This window comes from Populus alba, chromosome 3 (assembly GCF_005239225.2).
Source record: "Populus alba chromosome 3, ASM523922v2, whole genome shotgun sequence".
Lineage (NCBI taxonomy): Eukaryota > Viridiplantae > Streptophyta > Magnoliopsida > Malpighiales > Salicaceae > Populus > Populus alba.
This window is the reverse complement of record NC_133286.1, coordinates 10905205-10920190: the sequence shown is the minus strand read 5'-3', so window position 1 is coordinate 10920190 and position 14986 is coordinate 10905205. Positions and strand designations below refer to the sequence as shown.

Sequence of the window (14986 nt, the reverse complement as noted above, 5' to 3'; positions counted from 1 at the left end):
TAGTTCATCCGATAAAAGGAAGAACAATGGCTACACGCTGAAAAATCTATGCCTTTTTAGAGTAATTCTTAATTATAAGTATTATGAACCCTTTTTTTTGGACAGTATAGTAATTCAACTTCCACTTCTCTCAAGTCTATTTCTGTAAATTCAAACACTGACACAGTGAGTCTTCGTCTTTCAAAATACTTGTAGTTAAAATGTTCTTTCCAACTAACAAACAAAAAGTCTGTCTGAAAACATAACAAAGGACACACACATAGACTAGCACTAGCTCTCTCTCTCTCTCTCTTCCTGTACAGACTACAGAGAGAGTGTGTACAGAGAGAAAGCAAGCAGAGCCAAAAGAAAAGATTGGCATTGAGAAATGAGGAAGGCAAAAACCATCTTGTCATTGTTAGGGCTTTCTTAGAACTGAAAAATATTGAACATGTATAAATCTATATATATAAATGAAAGAAACCCAGAAACCTGAAACAGCTAATCTCTTTAAAGAAAATAACACAAATAAAAAAGAGTTAGCATCCAAATGCAGGTACCCAATTTGAAATATAGGATCCGATTTACCCATTTAAGATCTCACTGATTGGTCTTTCAGGTATGGTTTAACCCACATTTCTCTTAATCTTCCTTCTCTCTTCTTTTCTCTCTCTCTCTCTCTCTGTTTTTTTTTTTTTTTTTTTTGGGGGGGGGGTTTAAAAGGTTGGATTCTTTACATGCAAAGTTGGTGCATTTTTGTCTTGGATGAATATTTTTGTTAATGGGTTTTGTTTGGCATTTGAATTTGGTTAACTTTTGGTGAGGCATTTGGGCTTGGGTTTTTATAGAATCAGATCTGGGTTTTGTTTGATTGTTCTATGTGAAGTGATGGTTTCTGTTTTTGAGTTATGGCTAATTGTAGGTAGGTTTTTTTTTTGTGGTTCATTTTTTGGCTTAGCAATTAATAATTTTTAGTTTTAACTACTGGATAGTTACTTTATGTTTTGTTCCATTTGGATTTGCAATGTGGATATCAAATTACCGGTTTCCTTGTTTGATATGGATATGTGGAGTTTTAACTTGCTTCTTAATCAGCTTGAACTGTCAAAATTGGCAATCCATTTATTGGTTTTGTTTTTACTTTTAGAATTTGCGTTGTGAGCTGGGGTATTTTTTTGGACTGAAGTTCTGCTTTTGCTGAGAGTTAATTAATCAAGACTTGACAACATTCAGTTATATGAGGAAGTTGGAGCATAGAGAACTATTTTAAATATATTGGCGAGAAAATGAAATCCAATACACTTCTCGACTATGCTGTATTCGAACTGTCACCAAATCTGACGCGGTGAGTTTATTGATCCATAAAGTTTTGTGTGCTAGTTGTGTGTGTGTGTATTTATTTTGATACATTAGTTCATTTTTCCTTATTGCCAGATGTGATCTGTTTGTTTCGAGCAATGGAAACACAGAGAAGCTAGCGTCCGGGTCAGTAAAGCCATTTATATCTCATTTGAAGTTTGCAGAAGAACAAGCTTCACAGGCAGTTCAGTCAATTAAACTAGAGTTTGACCGATGTAGAAATGCTGAGACTTGGTTCACGAAAGGAACACTTGAGAGGTTGCATACAGTGCCGACTGAACAATTTGTTGCTGTAGAAAGAATGTTGGTTCATCTTTTGACATGATAGCACTTCTTGTTTTCAGGTTTGTGCGTTTTGTCACTACACCTGAGGTTTTAGAGATGGTCAATACATTTGATGCAGAGATGTCTCAGTTAGAAGCAGCACGGGAAATATATTCTCAGGTAATGATTGCCATTTTATCAAGTAGAGAATATTTATAATGATTATTTGGAAAGCAGTTCTCATTGACTTGTAGGATTCTTGAATCAGGGTTCTAGAGATCAACTTTCTGGCGCTTTAGGTGTGTATGTTTCTCTCTCTTTTTTGCAATTTCTTATGAATACAACACTGCTAAAAAGATAGTATCTTCCATCAAAATACAACTTGCTAGTTAACTGATTTTGTTTTCCATCAACATGGGGAACTATAAATTATACCTAGAATCCTAGTTCTCACACATTCTTATTAACCTCTTAGTTCATGAATTTTGAATTGTTGTTTCATGAACTAATTCTCTTGAAAAGAAAACGCTTTCTCATTACTGTTTTTTAAGATAAAATAAGAATTTTATTGTGAAGAATTGAATTAGAGGATAAATCAGGAGACAAATATATCCTTGTATGAACAAAGTATGGGCGGAACAAAAATCAAAACAGTAGAGCACTCCAATGCTGCTGAATATCAACCAGGAAAGTACCTTTAAAAGCATCCAGCATTGCACCACAAGGATGTATGAAATCAATTATGTTGAAAACAGTTGGCTTGATGAGAAATGGTTCTTGAAAATTTTCACATTATTCTCCATCAAAATACATCAAATGCCCTCTCTCAGAACATCTCCATAAAATCAATCTCCATGAAACCTTGTATTTCTTGTTGCTTCCAAACATGACAAGGGAACCAGCAGTGAGTATACCACCATACTGGAATCATGAAGGCTCAACCCCAAAGGCAGATAAACACCACGTATCCCACTCTGGTGGGAAACTAAATAATAGATGGCTTTGTTTCCCTTGTTTGGCGGCACACATAAATTTAAGATCAGAGTAGATATTGTCTAATGGAAATTAAACATTTATAGCAAGCAATCAAATTACTGGTCAGAGGTAACTCAAATAAGATTCTTTAATGAAGTGCATATTATCAGTAGGAAACCAATACCAGCTACAGTCAAAATAATTTAGTATGATAATAACATAGTTATGCACATCTTCACATCTTATTATTTCATCAGCAGTGACTCTGTCACTTTTTTCCTCTCCTCTATATGTTGTTAGATGTATTGTGCATTGATGTCTAAAGTCCTGTTTATTAACACATGCTTACATGTGACAAACATGTTTCCAGGAACTCCATTTACATGCATTAATGGGTATACAACTACAAGCAGTCATGAAAAGATTTGTTTAAATCTTGATTCCTTAAGAGTTTCCTTAAGCTCTACCATTATTATTGGAAAATGACACCTTGACATGCCATAAATTATGCAAAAGTGGAAATAACCGGAAATGATAACATGACCAATTGGAAGTTCAGAAATTGTTCACGAGGCAAGTGCCTTCCACTTAGAATTCTTTCACAAAGATCTAGTTTTTATTGTAGTAATTAAGGCTACGACACACTATAGACAGTGATATCAACATGTTATGCTTTCTATTTCAAATCGAACTTCATCTCATGCATTTCAGTTTGACAATTGTAATATCATCTGCTACCCTTTCAGGGACTTTCTTGACTAATGGCCTTGAATTGACACAAGGAATAAGGATGACTGATATTAATCTTGATCAGTCATTCTGTTATGTGTTGCTGGTGTATAATGGAATTAGCTAAGTATTTTTCAGGTACAATTTGAAATAGATACTGAGCAGTGCTAGTTGTGTGCTAATTTCATTTACAAAGCCATGCAAAGGCTTGATAGAGTTGTATTACAGTCAATGACGAAGAACAGAACTTCTACTTGTTGATTGAGCATTTAGATGTTAGTCGAGTAGCTTAGTATAGAACAAGTTGGCAGTTAGAAAATGTTAAAGATTCTGTAAAGGTTGAATTTGCTCAAGATAGTAGCTTAAAAGCAAAAGCTTCTTTCTCAAATGGGATGAAATGCAGTTTCATCTCCTATTGGGATTAACAGGTGATACCTTTTTTCTTGATGATAGCTTTGAATAATATTGCTGAGTGATTGCATGCTCAGTGAGTTCACGAAAACTTTTCTCATGATAAATTAAGGTTCAAGATTGCTTTCATTTAATAGATGAAAAGGCTGTAGTCAAGCAATAGAGGGTAATAGTGGAATGCCTTGTGGAATCTGAAGAGATAGAAACATAAGTTTCAATTAGAAGTGCCAAGGTTCCTGGATCTGTTTCCTGGAGTGGTTCCTGTGGTACTGATATTACACTGAAAGGGTTGGTTGTAGGATAGGGATGGTTCTGTCTTGGCCTTTGAACATTCACTGGATTGATTCTAGACTTGATCAATGTGGGTTTGAGCATGGTCTAAGAACATTGTGGTTCTTGGTATATTAATTGCCAGTGAATATTGAAATATGTATGCTGGTTACCTAAATGATGGATCTGCTGTGTCATCTCCTGCTTAAGTCAAGAAGAAGTTTGGCCAACAATTTAAAGAAGTTAACTTGGCATAATTATTTTTATGCCATATCCTGCAGTGGTTCGAAAGGTTGGAGTTAATGACAAATATTTAAATTGGCAAGTTCACAACAAGCACACAATTGAACCTTTTGGAGCAAGCACTTCATTGGTGGCCTTATTTGAAACGCAACCACTGTGTAGAAAATCATCATGTGGATTGTTCTTTCTGCTCTTAATATTTTTTAGTTTCTTCAACAGAACTAAAGTTGTAAAAAATGTCAAAAGGTACAGATGGGGAAAGTGTTGTATCATCAAGTTGTTTGGTGATGTGAAAAGGAACTGATTTCTTGAAGACAAGCTTTGTGAAAATGTTGATGATGCTGGTTTTAATTACTACTGTGCTAACTGTATGGTATTGCAGCTATATTTGACATGTGGTGAAAAAAATTTCTGAAACTATCTGTTCTTCGTCTCTGAAGATTTTGAACTTCTCCTTTATTAATGAACATATGAAATTTCATACAATATTCTAAATTAGATTATTCTTCTTAACCTCGATGTTGAGTAACATATTTATTGCTCTTATGTTCACTTATTGGGTGGGCAATGTTCTCCAGGTGGGGATGGAACAGGAACCACAGCAGGAGCTGATGCAACAAAGTAAAGACCTTTGGTTTGATATTCTATTTATTATTATTATTATTATTATTATTATTATTATTTTATTTTATTTTTTTGTGGGGAGGGGGGGGGGCAAGGGGCTCTGTCTCTACTTTTGATCATGTTTGATTAATTACTAAAGTGGTTTTCAAACTTTGTGCCTGTTCAAGCTGTTAATTTCATCTTCTGTTCAAAATTTTGAATTTAGAGTCTGCAGAGTTTTCATGTGATTTGCAGTCATTTACTGCTCTAAGGGGACATAATTGAAGAGGGATCTCTACTATGATTGTACCATCCTAATTATTGTGAGGAATGAGGCATTGAACATGCAATATCATAATTGAATTACATTGGACATGCAATATCCTTGTAATGTTCTAGGATACTTTCGGAAAAAGACCTGCAGTCCTCTGCCTTGCCACTCAGCCATGTTGTCAAGGCCATATAAAATAGTAGAAAATCTCAGGATCCTATAACTATGATGTCTTGCTGCCTAAGGCATGGGCATAAGCTAGAACATCTTCAGCTGCCTATTGAAGCGGCAGTTGCAATGCAATGTTGTTAAAAAGGGTAACCTGTGCATGGTAACATTAAAGTTTTTAAAAAATTGGACATGCATTTGCTGCAAGTTACAACCAGATATTGCACTTAAGTGGGTGCTTGCATGCTTAATCTCTATAAATATTGCTTTTTAATTTTGTTAATTGTTGTATTATGCAGGAAGGAGCTTTTAAGAGCGATTGATGTGAGGCTAGCTGCTGTTAGGGAGGATTTAGCCACAGCCTATGCTCATGCATCAGCTACTGGATTCAACCTTGATACTGTCCGAGACCTCCAGCACTTTGCAGATCGTTTTGGTGCTCGTCGCTTGAAGTAAGCAGTCTGGGAACTCCACTATGTATAGTAGCTCTGTTGACTTCCTCTCCCTCTGCTTTTGTTTGTGTCTGTTTTGTGTGCCTTCAAACCCTGTTTTTGTGATTGCTTAGTGCTGCTGCTGCTCTTTTTTGGGAGGGTGTGTGTGGAATAATTGATTCTTCAGTTTGGTTAGGAGGCAAACTATGAGGGATTAGGAATGAATAGGAAGAGGAAAATCTGACAAAACTGGAGAATGCAATTTCAATTTAGGCTTAACAGGAAGTTTTTTTTTTTTTGGCTTGTCTATGGGACTAGTTTAAGTTTGGAATGGGGCAGCCTACAAGCCAGTTCTCAGCACGGACTAGAAGATGATAACATGGAAGCACTGTTTCAAGCTTTCTACCAATTTTGAACACTTCTCGCTCAACCTGGGTTCTATATAAAGATTCTTAAGCTTTTGATCTTCTATTCCTTTTCCAACCCAGTTCTACATGCTGTGTGAATCTCATGAAATGCACTATTTATTGTGGTGCAACACCAGAATCTTTCGAATTTTTTTTAAACGAAAAAGGCATATTGAGGTTCTGAACCAAGAGTTTAAATTCTTAGTCATCTTTCTATAATTGTGTTGATAGGTGATTCAAAATCACAAAAATGGTTCTTTATCCTTGATCACTTTTTTAGGGCATCAGCAGTTCCTATATCAACTTTTTTTTTTAAATAAAAAAAAGAAATCTCGAAATCATAATGTAAATTAGTTGTGCACTAGAACCATGTTCTGCTTTGAATCTGAAATTTATTGCTGTGAGATCTTGAAGTCGAAAGATGTCATTTCTATGTGGTTCTTAGTTGCTCTTGTTGAGGCTCCTCTGCCTAAGAAACTGATTTGACTTATCAAAGCTGTTTTAGCTGTAGCAATGCTGATACAGTGCAGCTAGGGTCCACTCCACAATTGTGCCTGAAGTATTGCAATATGGTGCATCATGTGTGCTTAGCTATTTAGAAAATGAAGATCACCATGGACATTAAGAACATGTAAAGTTTAATTTAAAATTTAGAAGCATTGGCAAGACAGAAGAGGGATCTATTGTCTGGTGATTAAGATTTTGACTGGGAAAATGGGTAAGCTTCAGGCAATTCCATGCTGTGTCTAGATACAGTTGATGCTGCATTATAGTTTTTATTGATGTATGACAGTCATTGCATGCAAGTGATCATATATTGGTGAATGAAAAGGAGCGACAAGTTTCTGGATGGTTGCAAATGCTAGTGTTTCTCTTCCCTATCACTTCACTGATATAACATGGTTCATCACTGAGTGGATTGATGTATTGCCTGCATGATGTCTTATTCAAGTAGGTCTTCTGATGATTCATTGGGATTATGAAGGTGTATAGTTGCATGAGTTTTTCTCTTAAGCTCAAATTGTGAGTTTTACAAATTTTTTTATTGAGTGCATACCAGAATTAGGGAGTATTTTTCTCCATAGGCATTAGAATTCCTTGTGACTGACTTCAGATTATTTTCTAATCTTAGTTCTTTGTGTTGGAACATTGGGATTCCTTCAAGTGGACTACATAGGTTACTGGTTTAAAGTATCAAGGACACTTGAGGAAATACATTGTTCATGATTGTGTGAAGTGTTGTCCTTGGTGAACCCTAGGGCCAGTCATTATGAATAATTTCTATTGGGAAAATGTTTAAAATGTTTCAACTTGAGATATCCACATGCTTCCGAAATTTGGTCTTGGAACATACATTTGTTTTTTATGCCCTGCTGGTCCCATCATTTAGGACAAAGCAGGTGGCGTTCTACAGCAAAATTAGCTAGGAAAATATTTTAAACTTCTCAGCATTTGGGATCTTATTATCAAAACAGAGCAAGTTGACATCAGATCTCAGTTAATTTATTATGTATTAAAAAAGGACAGATGTTCCAACCTTCTTAACCTTACCTGTCACAACATGGCAGGTTTAGCTGTTGCAGGGTTGTTTTCTCTTTTAAAAGTTCCCTCCTCCTTGTACTGACCACCTTTTCTCTCAAGTCTTAGTTACATTTTCCTCACAAACTTTAGTTAAATTTTTACTGTTATGACAATTTGATTGAGTTCTTAAATATTTTGCGCAGTGAGGCTTGTACCAAATTTATGCTACTGTGCCAGAGAAGACCAGACCTGATCAATCCATGGAAGCCAAGTGTGGAGGATCAAGTGGTCCGATCCTCGTGGGGATCTGACATGTCAATTGATGACCCCATTGAAGATGAAAGTGGGTCCTACATGAACAGGCCCCACCAAAACCCATTCCAAAATAAACACCAACAGCAGCAAGCTGGAAAAGAAAGACAACAGCTAGATAAGACACAAACCCAACACCCTGATCAATCCAAGCCCACCACTTGTCAACAGCCCGATTCCTCTCTGGCTACACAGCAACAAACTTTTCAAAACGAGAAAGAGGAAGAAGAAAAGAAGAAAGAGGAGGCTGGGAATGAGTCATCAACAAGTCAACCAAGCCAGCCTTCTAGGAGACTCAGTGTTCAGGACAGAATCAACCTATTTGAGAATAAGCAGAAGGAGAGCTCGGGTGGAAAACCTGTAGCTGTGGGGAAATCTGCAGAGCTGAGGAGGCTATCATCTGACGTGTCGTCAGCATCTGCAATCGAGAAGGCTGTGTTGAAGAGATGGAGTGGTGCAAGTGATATGAGCATTGACTTGGGCAATGATAAGAAGGATGATGGCAATATAGACAGCCCCTTGTGTACACCCTCTTCATCCTTTGTATCTGGAACCAAAAGTAATGTGTTTCCTGTCTCATCAGATGATGATAAGGACCAGAAGGGTTTTAATGATACAGCAAGTGCAGCAAATCTAGTAAAGTTGGAAACTAGGAGTGTTTCTAGGTTGAAAGATCAGGGTGAGTTGCAAACTCATGGTGGTGGGCTTGTGGGGAAGGATGAGGAGGTGAATTTGAAGGGGAATTTGAAAGATCAAGTAGTGTCTCTGGCCCAGTTAAGGTCATCTGCAGGTAGAGGAGAGGAGACTGGGGTGGGTGATCAGGTGGTTAGGGAGGATAAGTTGACAGGTACTTCGGACAGGGAAGAGAAGACTGGTGGAGTTGAAGCTCAACTGAGTTTTCAGGAGAAGTCGAGAGTTTTTCCAAATACAGTGAAGACTGTTGCAGAGAAAAACCAGGCTAGTCTGCAGACCCAGATTGGAAATTTTGCAGGCAGGGTTGGGGATGTGAAATTTGGGAACAGAATTGATAACATTGAAGTAAGGGATCCGCCACTAAGTCAGTCAAGGTCTAGGATTTCTCAGACACATACACCATCTCTTTCGGGACAGTTTGAAGGTGGTTTTGGATTTAAGGGTCAGGAATTGCCAACTAAAGTGACTGACTTTGATCTGTCAGCTTCTCAGACACAGTGGAAATTGTTTAAGGGTGAAGTTGATCATGCAAGGAAGGAGAATGCTGAACAGATAAAAGAGGAAGATCTTGAAGTTTCAAGAATGAAGGTCCACAAACAACCTTCTTCTGGTACAGAACAATTTAAGAAGCTTCAGGGTAGGAGGGATGAGAGTAGGGATGAGAGTGGGTATATTCATGGAATTAATGAGCTGAGTTTTCCCGGTAATAAGTTTTCTAAGAGTCAAGAGAGCGTTGTAACTCTCCAAGTACCATCAGCAGGTCAGGCTCAGAGGGTACGGCAGTCCAAGGGGAATCAAGAGCTGAATGATGAGCTGAAGATGAAGGCAAATGAGCTTGAAAAGCTTTTTGCTGAACACAAACTTCGGGTTCCTGGTGATCAATCCAGTTCTGTTCGGAGAAGCAAGCCTGCTGAGGTGCAAGCTGAACAGGCAGAAAGTTCGCAGTACCGAAAACCAGTGGCAGTAGAGATATCTCCTGTTGAGTTTCAGGAAAAGAAGACAGTGCTTGAAACAGCTGGGAGTTCTAGTGATCTTGGAAAGTTTAGCACTCCACCAAGTAAGATAGTAGATCATCAGGACCATGGCAGTTCTCCCAGGCAGAGTTTCTCTGAGCTTAGTTTTTCAGACAATTCTAGAGGAAAATTCTATGAGATGTACATGCAGAAAAGAGATGCAAAACTGAGGGAGGAGTCGGGTACAAAAAGAGTGGAGAAGGAAGCCAAGTTGAAGGCCATGCAGGAAAGCCTTGAACAGAGTAGAGCTGAGATGAAGGCAAGATTTTCTAGCTCTGTGGACAGACAAAATTCATTGTCTAGTACTCGCCGACGTGCAGAAAAGCTCAGATCATTCAATTTTCATTCAAGTGTGAAGAGAGAACAGGTATTCCATCTTTCAACTGTCTATGGAAAATAAATGCTGAAGCTAATGAGTTTCAGCATATTGATTTTTTTGTTAGATTTTGTTATTTTTTTTCTCTTTCCCTTATTGGAATTTCATAGCGTCCTTGTAAGGTTCTCTTTTTACTACAGCCAGTAGATTCCATTCAGAGTGAGGCGGACGAGGATCTTTCTGAATTTCCAGAACAGAATTATTATGGAGAAGACAGGTCATTCAGTGAGGTGACTTATGGGGACGTTGCTTCTAGAAGATCTCAAAACAAACTCTTCCCAAACAGATATTTGTCTTCTCCCAGCCCTCACACCACATTAGCACCAGTTCCACGGTCAGTGTCCAAAATTTCCAATCCAAGTTCTGGGAGGCGTAGAGTACAATCAGAAAATCCTCTTGCACAGTCTGTTCCGAACTTCTCTGATTTCAGAAAAGAGAATACAAAACCCATTTCTGGAGTTAGCAAAGCAGCAAATCGCTCGCAGGTGAGAACCTATGCCTGCAGCAAGAGTTCTAGTGAAGAGATACCTCTTGTCAAGGAAGAAAAGAACTGGCGGTCTCAGTCCTTGCGGAAAAGCTCTGCTGGTCCTATTGAGTTTAATGATTTCCCCCCATTGAACTCAGATGGTGTTGTGTTACCACCGTTGAAATTTGATCAGCCTGAGCTGATGCCATATGACAAATTCTTAAAGAATGTGGAGACAAAGCCTTTCCTCAAGAAGTGTAATGGTCCTGGTTCTGGAGCCACTGTTGCTACACTGAAAGGTATGGTGGCACCTGAGTCTTTGAAAACTGAAGAATTTGAAGAATCACCCTTTGAGGCAGAAGAATCAGTCGATGAGGCAAAGGAGAAAGAAGACGAGGAGCTTGAAACAAAAGAGGTTGAATTTTGTGCTAATATGGACAATGGTAAACTAAGACTAAGCCAGGATTCAGACAAGATAGGTATGTATGGATCTGAGAATGGTGGTTCTCTGAGATCTATTTCTCAAATTGATCCTTCTTCAGTTTCTGAATTGGCTGCATCCGTGCCTTCAACATTCCATGCTTTAGGGTCTCTACAGGACTCGCCTGGTGAAAGCCCTGTGTCATGGAACTCGCACATGCATCATCCATTTTCATATCCACATGAGACCTCAGATATCGATGCTTATGTGGACTCTCCAATTGGGAGTCCTGCATCGTGGAATTCTCACTCCTTGATTCAAAGAGAGACTGATGCAGCTCGAATGAGGAAGAAGTGGGGAAGTGCTCAGAAACCTATTCTTGTTGCCAATTCATTCAATAATCAGTCTCGTAAGGATGTAACTAAAGGGTTCAAACGGTTGTTAAAGTTTGGAAGGAAAAGTCATGGGGCCGAGAGTTTGGTTGACTGGATTTCTGCTACAACTTCTGAAGGAGATGATGATACAGAAGATGGGCGAGATCCTGCTAATCGGTCATCAGAAGATTTGAGGAAATCAAGAATGGGATTCTCACAGGGTCATCCTTCAGATGATGGCTTAAACGAAAGTGAGTTGTTCAATGAGCAGGGTAAGATATAATTGCTTATCCTGATTGGTTAATTATTCTTTTTTATTAGAATATCAATCTACTATGTACCTGCTTAATGCTCATATGATAAATTAAACATAGTATGTGTTTGCAACTATTTCTTTTAAATGAAAATTTCTCTTGATAGCAAGGTTGTCAAATTTACTTCAGTGTTCTGGTGACCATAGCTTTATGGATTGGCAATAATGGCTGGCTTGCTCCCTTAACTGTTGGATTCATGAGGTGATTTATAGACAGATATGAATCTCGAATCTATTTGAATGTCCAGGAATTGCAGCATCTAAATGTTGCTTGTAGTTTAGAGTAACCTCTACTTTTGATATTCTCCCTGCACTGTTTTTTCAAGAGTTTCAATGACCGTCAAGACCTCTACCATCTCCTGGAGTGTTTTGCATAAAAAAGTACTGCCTGATCTTTGATGCATGGATTGCAAATTTTTTCTGTGCTTATATGTTGAAAATTTGCTCATGGCCTGTGTGAATTTTTTATTTAGACATCAAGTGCCAGAAGTAGTTAAACTGACATGATTTGGACATACTTATCTATTAAGGGAGCATGGTTCTGCTCTAGATCTTTTCATCTGAAACTTGTATATTTATGAATAAATTGTCCTTTATGCAACACCTTAAGATGAGCAGAGATTCGGCAGGTGTTTTTAAAAATTGCACAGATTACTCCAAACAGCAGAACTTTTCCTTTTGGTTTTCTTGATTGGGTTATGATAGTTGTCTTGACCCTTCTCATTTCATGCAGTTCAAACTTTAAATAGCTCCATACCAGCACATCCAGAAAACTTCAAATTGAGGGATGATCTTATGTCTGGAAGCTCAATTAAAGGTAATTTTTTTTTTTCTTGTTAATATTCTACGCTCTCAATTCTTAAATTTCTTCACAACAAATTGATTGACATGTTAGGCTGTTGGAATATTCTGTTAAGTCATGTTTAGGGGAGGCATCCGCGCACCATGTTTTCTTGTTGATGTAGGATTCAGGAACATGAAACTTCCACTCTTGATAATGCTTTATTCAAAATCTTCATACAGATTTGAGTGCGTGCCCTTTTGAAGGTGTTTTGAGTGGTAGGTTTGTTTATGAGCATGGTTTCTAGGTCCAGTTCATGTATGCTCATGTTAAAGCCTGCATGTGATCCATGACCTGTGCTCTGCCTAGAAATCAACAAAAGAGTCGTAGTTTGTGTGAGTGTATATGTTTGTAATGTTGTGCCAAAAAAATAAGAATCATTTGCAAGATTGTACGAGTCTGTCTAAGGGCACATGAGTGGTTCAAGTCCTCCACAGACCCATTGTTAACTTGTGTTCAAGACAGCGTTTGTTCAATCTAGCTACCTGACAGAAAACAAGAAATAAAGAACACTTGATTAGTTCGACTCTTGCCAGGTGCAAACAATTCCATGGGGCCATCAGACCTGGGCAAAGCCCATGAATTAACCATGGTGCACTTGCAGGAAACTCCTTGCCGAGGGCCTGAGCACCCCCAGGATTAGTCAGGCCTTGGCCTGGATACCTGGTGCCAATTTTTTTATTTAAAAAAGAACACTTGATTGTTCATGATGGAATATTTACAATGTGTTTAGAGTATATTTTTCGTCCAGTGACTAACAACCTTTTAAGTAAAGAGTCGCCTACACAAGGCATGGAGGAATGAAGGAAAGCCTTAAAGTTTCTGTTTGAAATTTGATTATTTATGATGATTTGCTTACAACCTTAAATTTTACAGCACCACGGTCATTCTTCTCACTGACATCGTTCAGAAGCAAGGGTATTGACTCAAAGCTTAGATAATCACTTCAAGAGAAAAGCTTGGAGCTACTCTTGGAATCATCATTCAAGTGACAGTGTAAAGGGATTATATATAGAATATGAACGCTTCTTGAATATGTTATATATTGTATTGACCAAAAATTGCCTATTGGCATTCTTGGGATTTTGGTAGTCTAGGAGCATTTTTTCTTCTTCCTCATTCTCCAGCCTTGTGTGATGTATATATGAGAAATAGAACTCTTGCTAGAATCCTCGTTTTTGACAGCTCAAGGAGAGATGTGATTATGCAGAGCAATAGCTTGTATACAATGACTACATTATTTCACCTTTCTTCTCCACTCCATTCATTTCATTCGTTTTTGTTTTTAGTTGAAAATGTCTGTACTTGTTAAGGAAGTCAATACTGTTACGGACAATAGGCTTCTTTTGCACTCGTTGGTGACATCAAGGAAAGCTGTGTTCCATTGATGTTGGCCCTTAGGCTCATAGGAAGGCAGTGGATATTCTTCAAGACAGATTGCAGAAACCAGCTCAGTTTTATGTCTCGTCTCTGCAGGCCGATAGGCTGAAGGATTTACATCCCTCTTAATATTGTCAACTCAAAATAGATTGGTCGAAGTTATGTCAAATCCAAATACAATTGCTCGTTAAATTTTATGGTGACAAATGGAATAGTCTTATGGTAAATGTTGTGAACTTGAGATTACATTAGATATGGACAGCTTGTTATTACGCAAGGACAATTTGTTGTCTGCATATTTCTTAATTTAGGTTGTCCTTGGTCAAGAAAAGGATCATAGAGGAGAAATACGAAGACAATCTCGAGAGGATTTATGATTGAATCGTCGTAACCCTGCATATTCCTTAATATTATCTCACCGGGGATATCTGCGCTGCACTTCGTGGAATATTCAAATGGTGAGAAACATCGAGCCATCCATTTGTTGCATTAGCCGTAGTTCTTCTCATGTGCCTAGTCTGCTTTCACATATTTGATATAGCTTATGCCATCGGTTCGAGCAAGAAAACCTGGTCAAATAAAACTTTAAAATTAATCTTAGCCTACTCAAAACTACAAGGAGGCAAAGAGAACTAGCGAAACTAATATGCTATTATTACTGCTAGCAGGCAATATAGTGACCAGAGAGGACTAGAAAACAACAAAACTGAGGGCATGAATCCATTTTTTTATGACTTTGATTGATTCCATTAAGTATTTTGATTATAGTACCCAAAAAATAAAAAGGCGGCTTGATCAAAGTTTATTTACTCAACCAGCTCGTTATTATCAATCAGCCTAAACACAAAGTTAATTTGTGTAAGAACCTTGTTTTCTTCAATGGCCTGTTTGCCTCTCTTCTCCGAATTCTAACCTTCTTTCGCTAACACTTTGCTCGCATTTCGAATGCCATCGCTTGTAAATCTTGTTCTTCCTTTGAAATCGATTACTATCATTCCGGCCACTCATGCAACTATCATCAACAGCATGCGCAACGCGTCCATCCTAGCAATTGTTAGAGAATAATATAAATCATATCCTGGAAGCTCACTTAACAGCTTAAGCTACTGGGATGAAATGATTCTTTGATATAGTATCATAGTCTTGATGATTTAGTGGTCATGAGT

The 14986-nt window shown here is 37.9% G+C and overlaps 1 protein-coding gene across 6 annotated transcripts; it reads left to right on the top strand.

The window, feature by feature from the left end:
• Positions 1–220: 220 nt before the first annotated feature.
• On the top strand, positions 221–13691 carry LOC118038099 (uncharacterized). Of its 6 annotated transcripts, XM_035044407.2 has the most exons (12): positions 221–598; positions 1127–1324; positions 1414–1596; positions 1683–1782; positions 1871–1901; positions 4809–4851; positions 5572–5724; positions 7835–10016; positions 10166–10970; positions 11079–11558; positions 12333–12416; positions 13317–13691. In XM_035044407.2, exons 2-12 carry the CDS (start codon positions 1266–1268, stop codon positions 13379–13381), a joined length of 4185 nt encoding a protein of 1394 aa, XP_034900298.1. In that variant the 5' UTR covers positions 221–598; positions 1127–1265; the 3' UTR covers positions 13382–13691. The 6 variants fall into 6 exon arrangements, 5 of the variants coding, with proteins under 5 accessions (XP_034900298.1, XP_034900297.1, XP_073264139.1 ...); XR_004685719.2 differs by lacking the exon at positions 13317–13691 and adding an exon at positions 11730–11801 and having other exon boundaries at positions 10166–11558; positions 12333–12380; XM_035044406.2 differs by having other exon boundaries at positions 10166–11537.
• Positions 13692–14986: the final 1295 nt, after the last annotated feature.

Excerpts from the sequence above, each read along its gene's own strand:
- LOC118038099 (XM_035044405.2), top strand. The coding sequence starts at position 1,266 with ATGAAATCCAATACACTTCTCGACTATGCTGTATTCGAACTGTCACCA. Across the intron at positions 1,597-1,682 it reads ACGAAAGGAACACTTGAGAG|GTTTGTGCGTTTTGTCACTA; the intron begins GTTGCATACAGT and ends TCTTGTTTTCAG. Across the intron at positions 5,725-7,834 it reads TTTGGTGCTCGTCGCTTGAA|TGAGGCTTGTACCAAATTTA; the intron begins GTAAGCAGTCTG and ends TATTTTGCGCAG.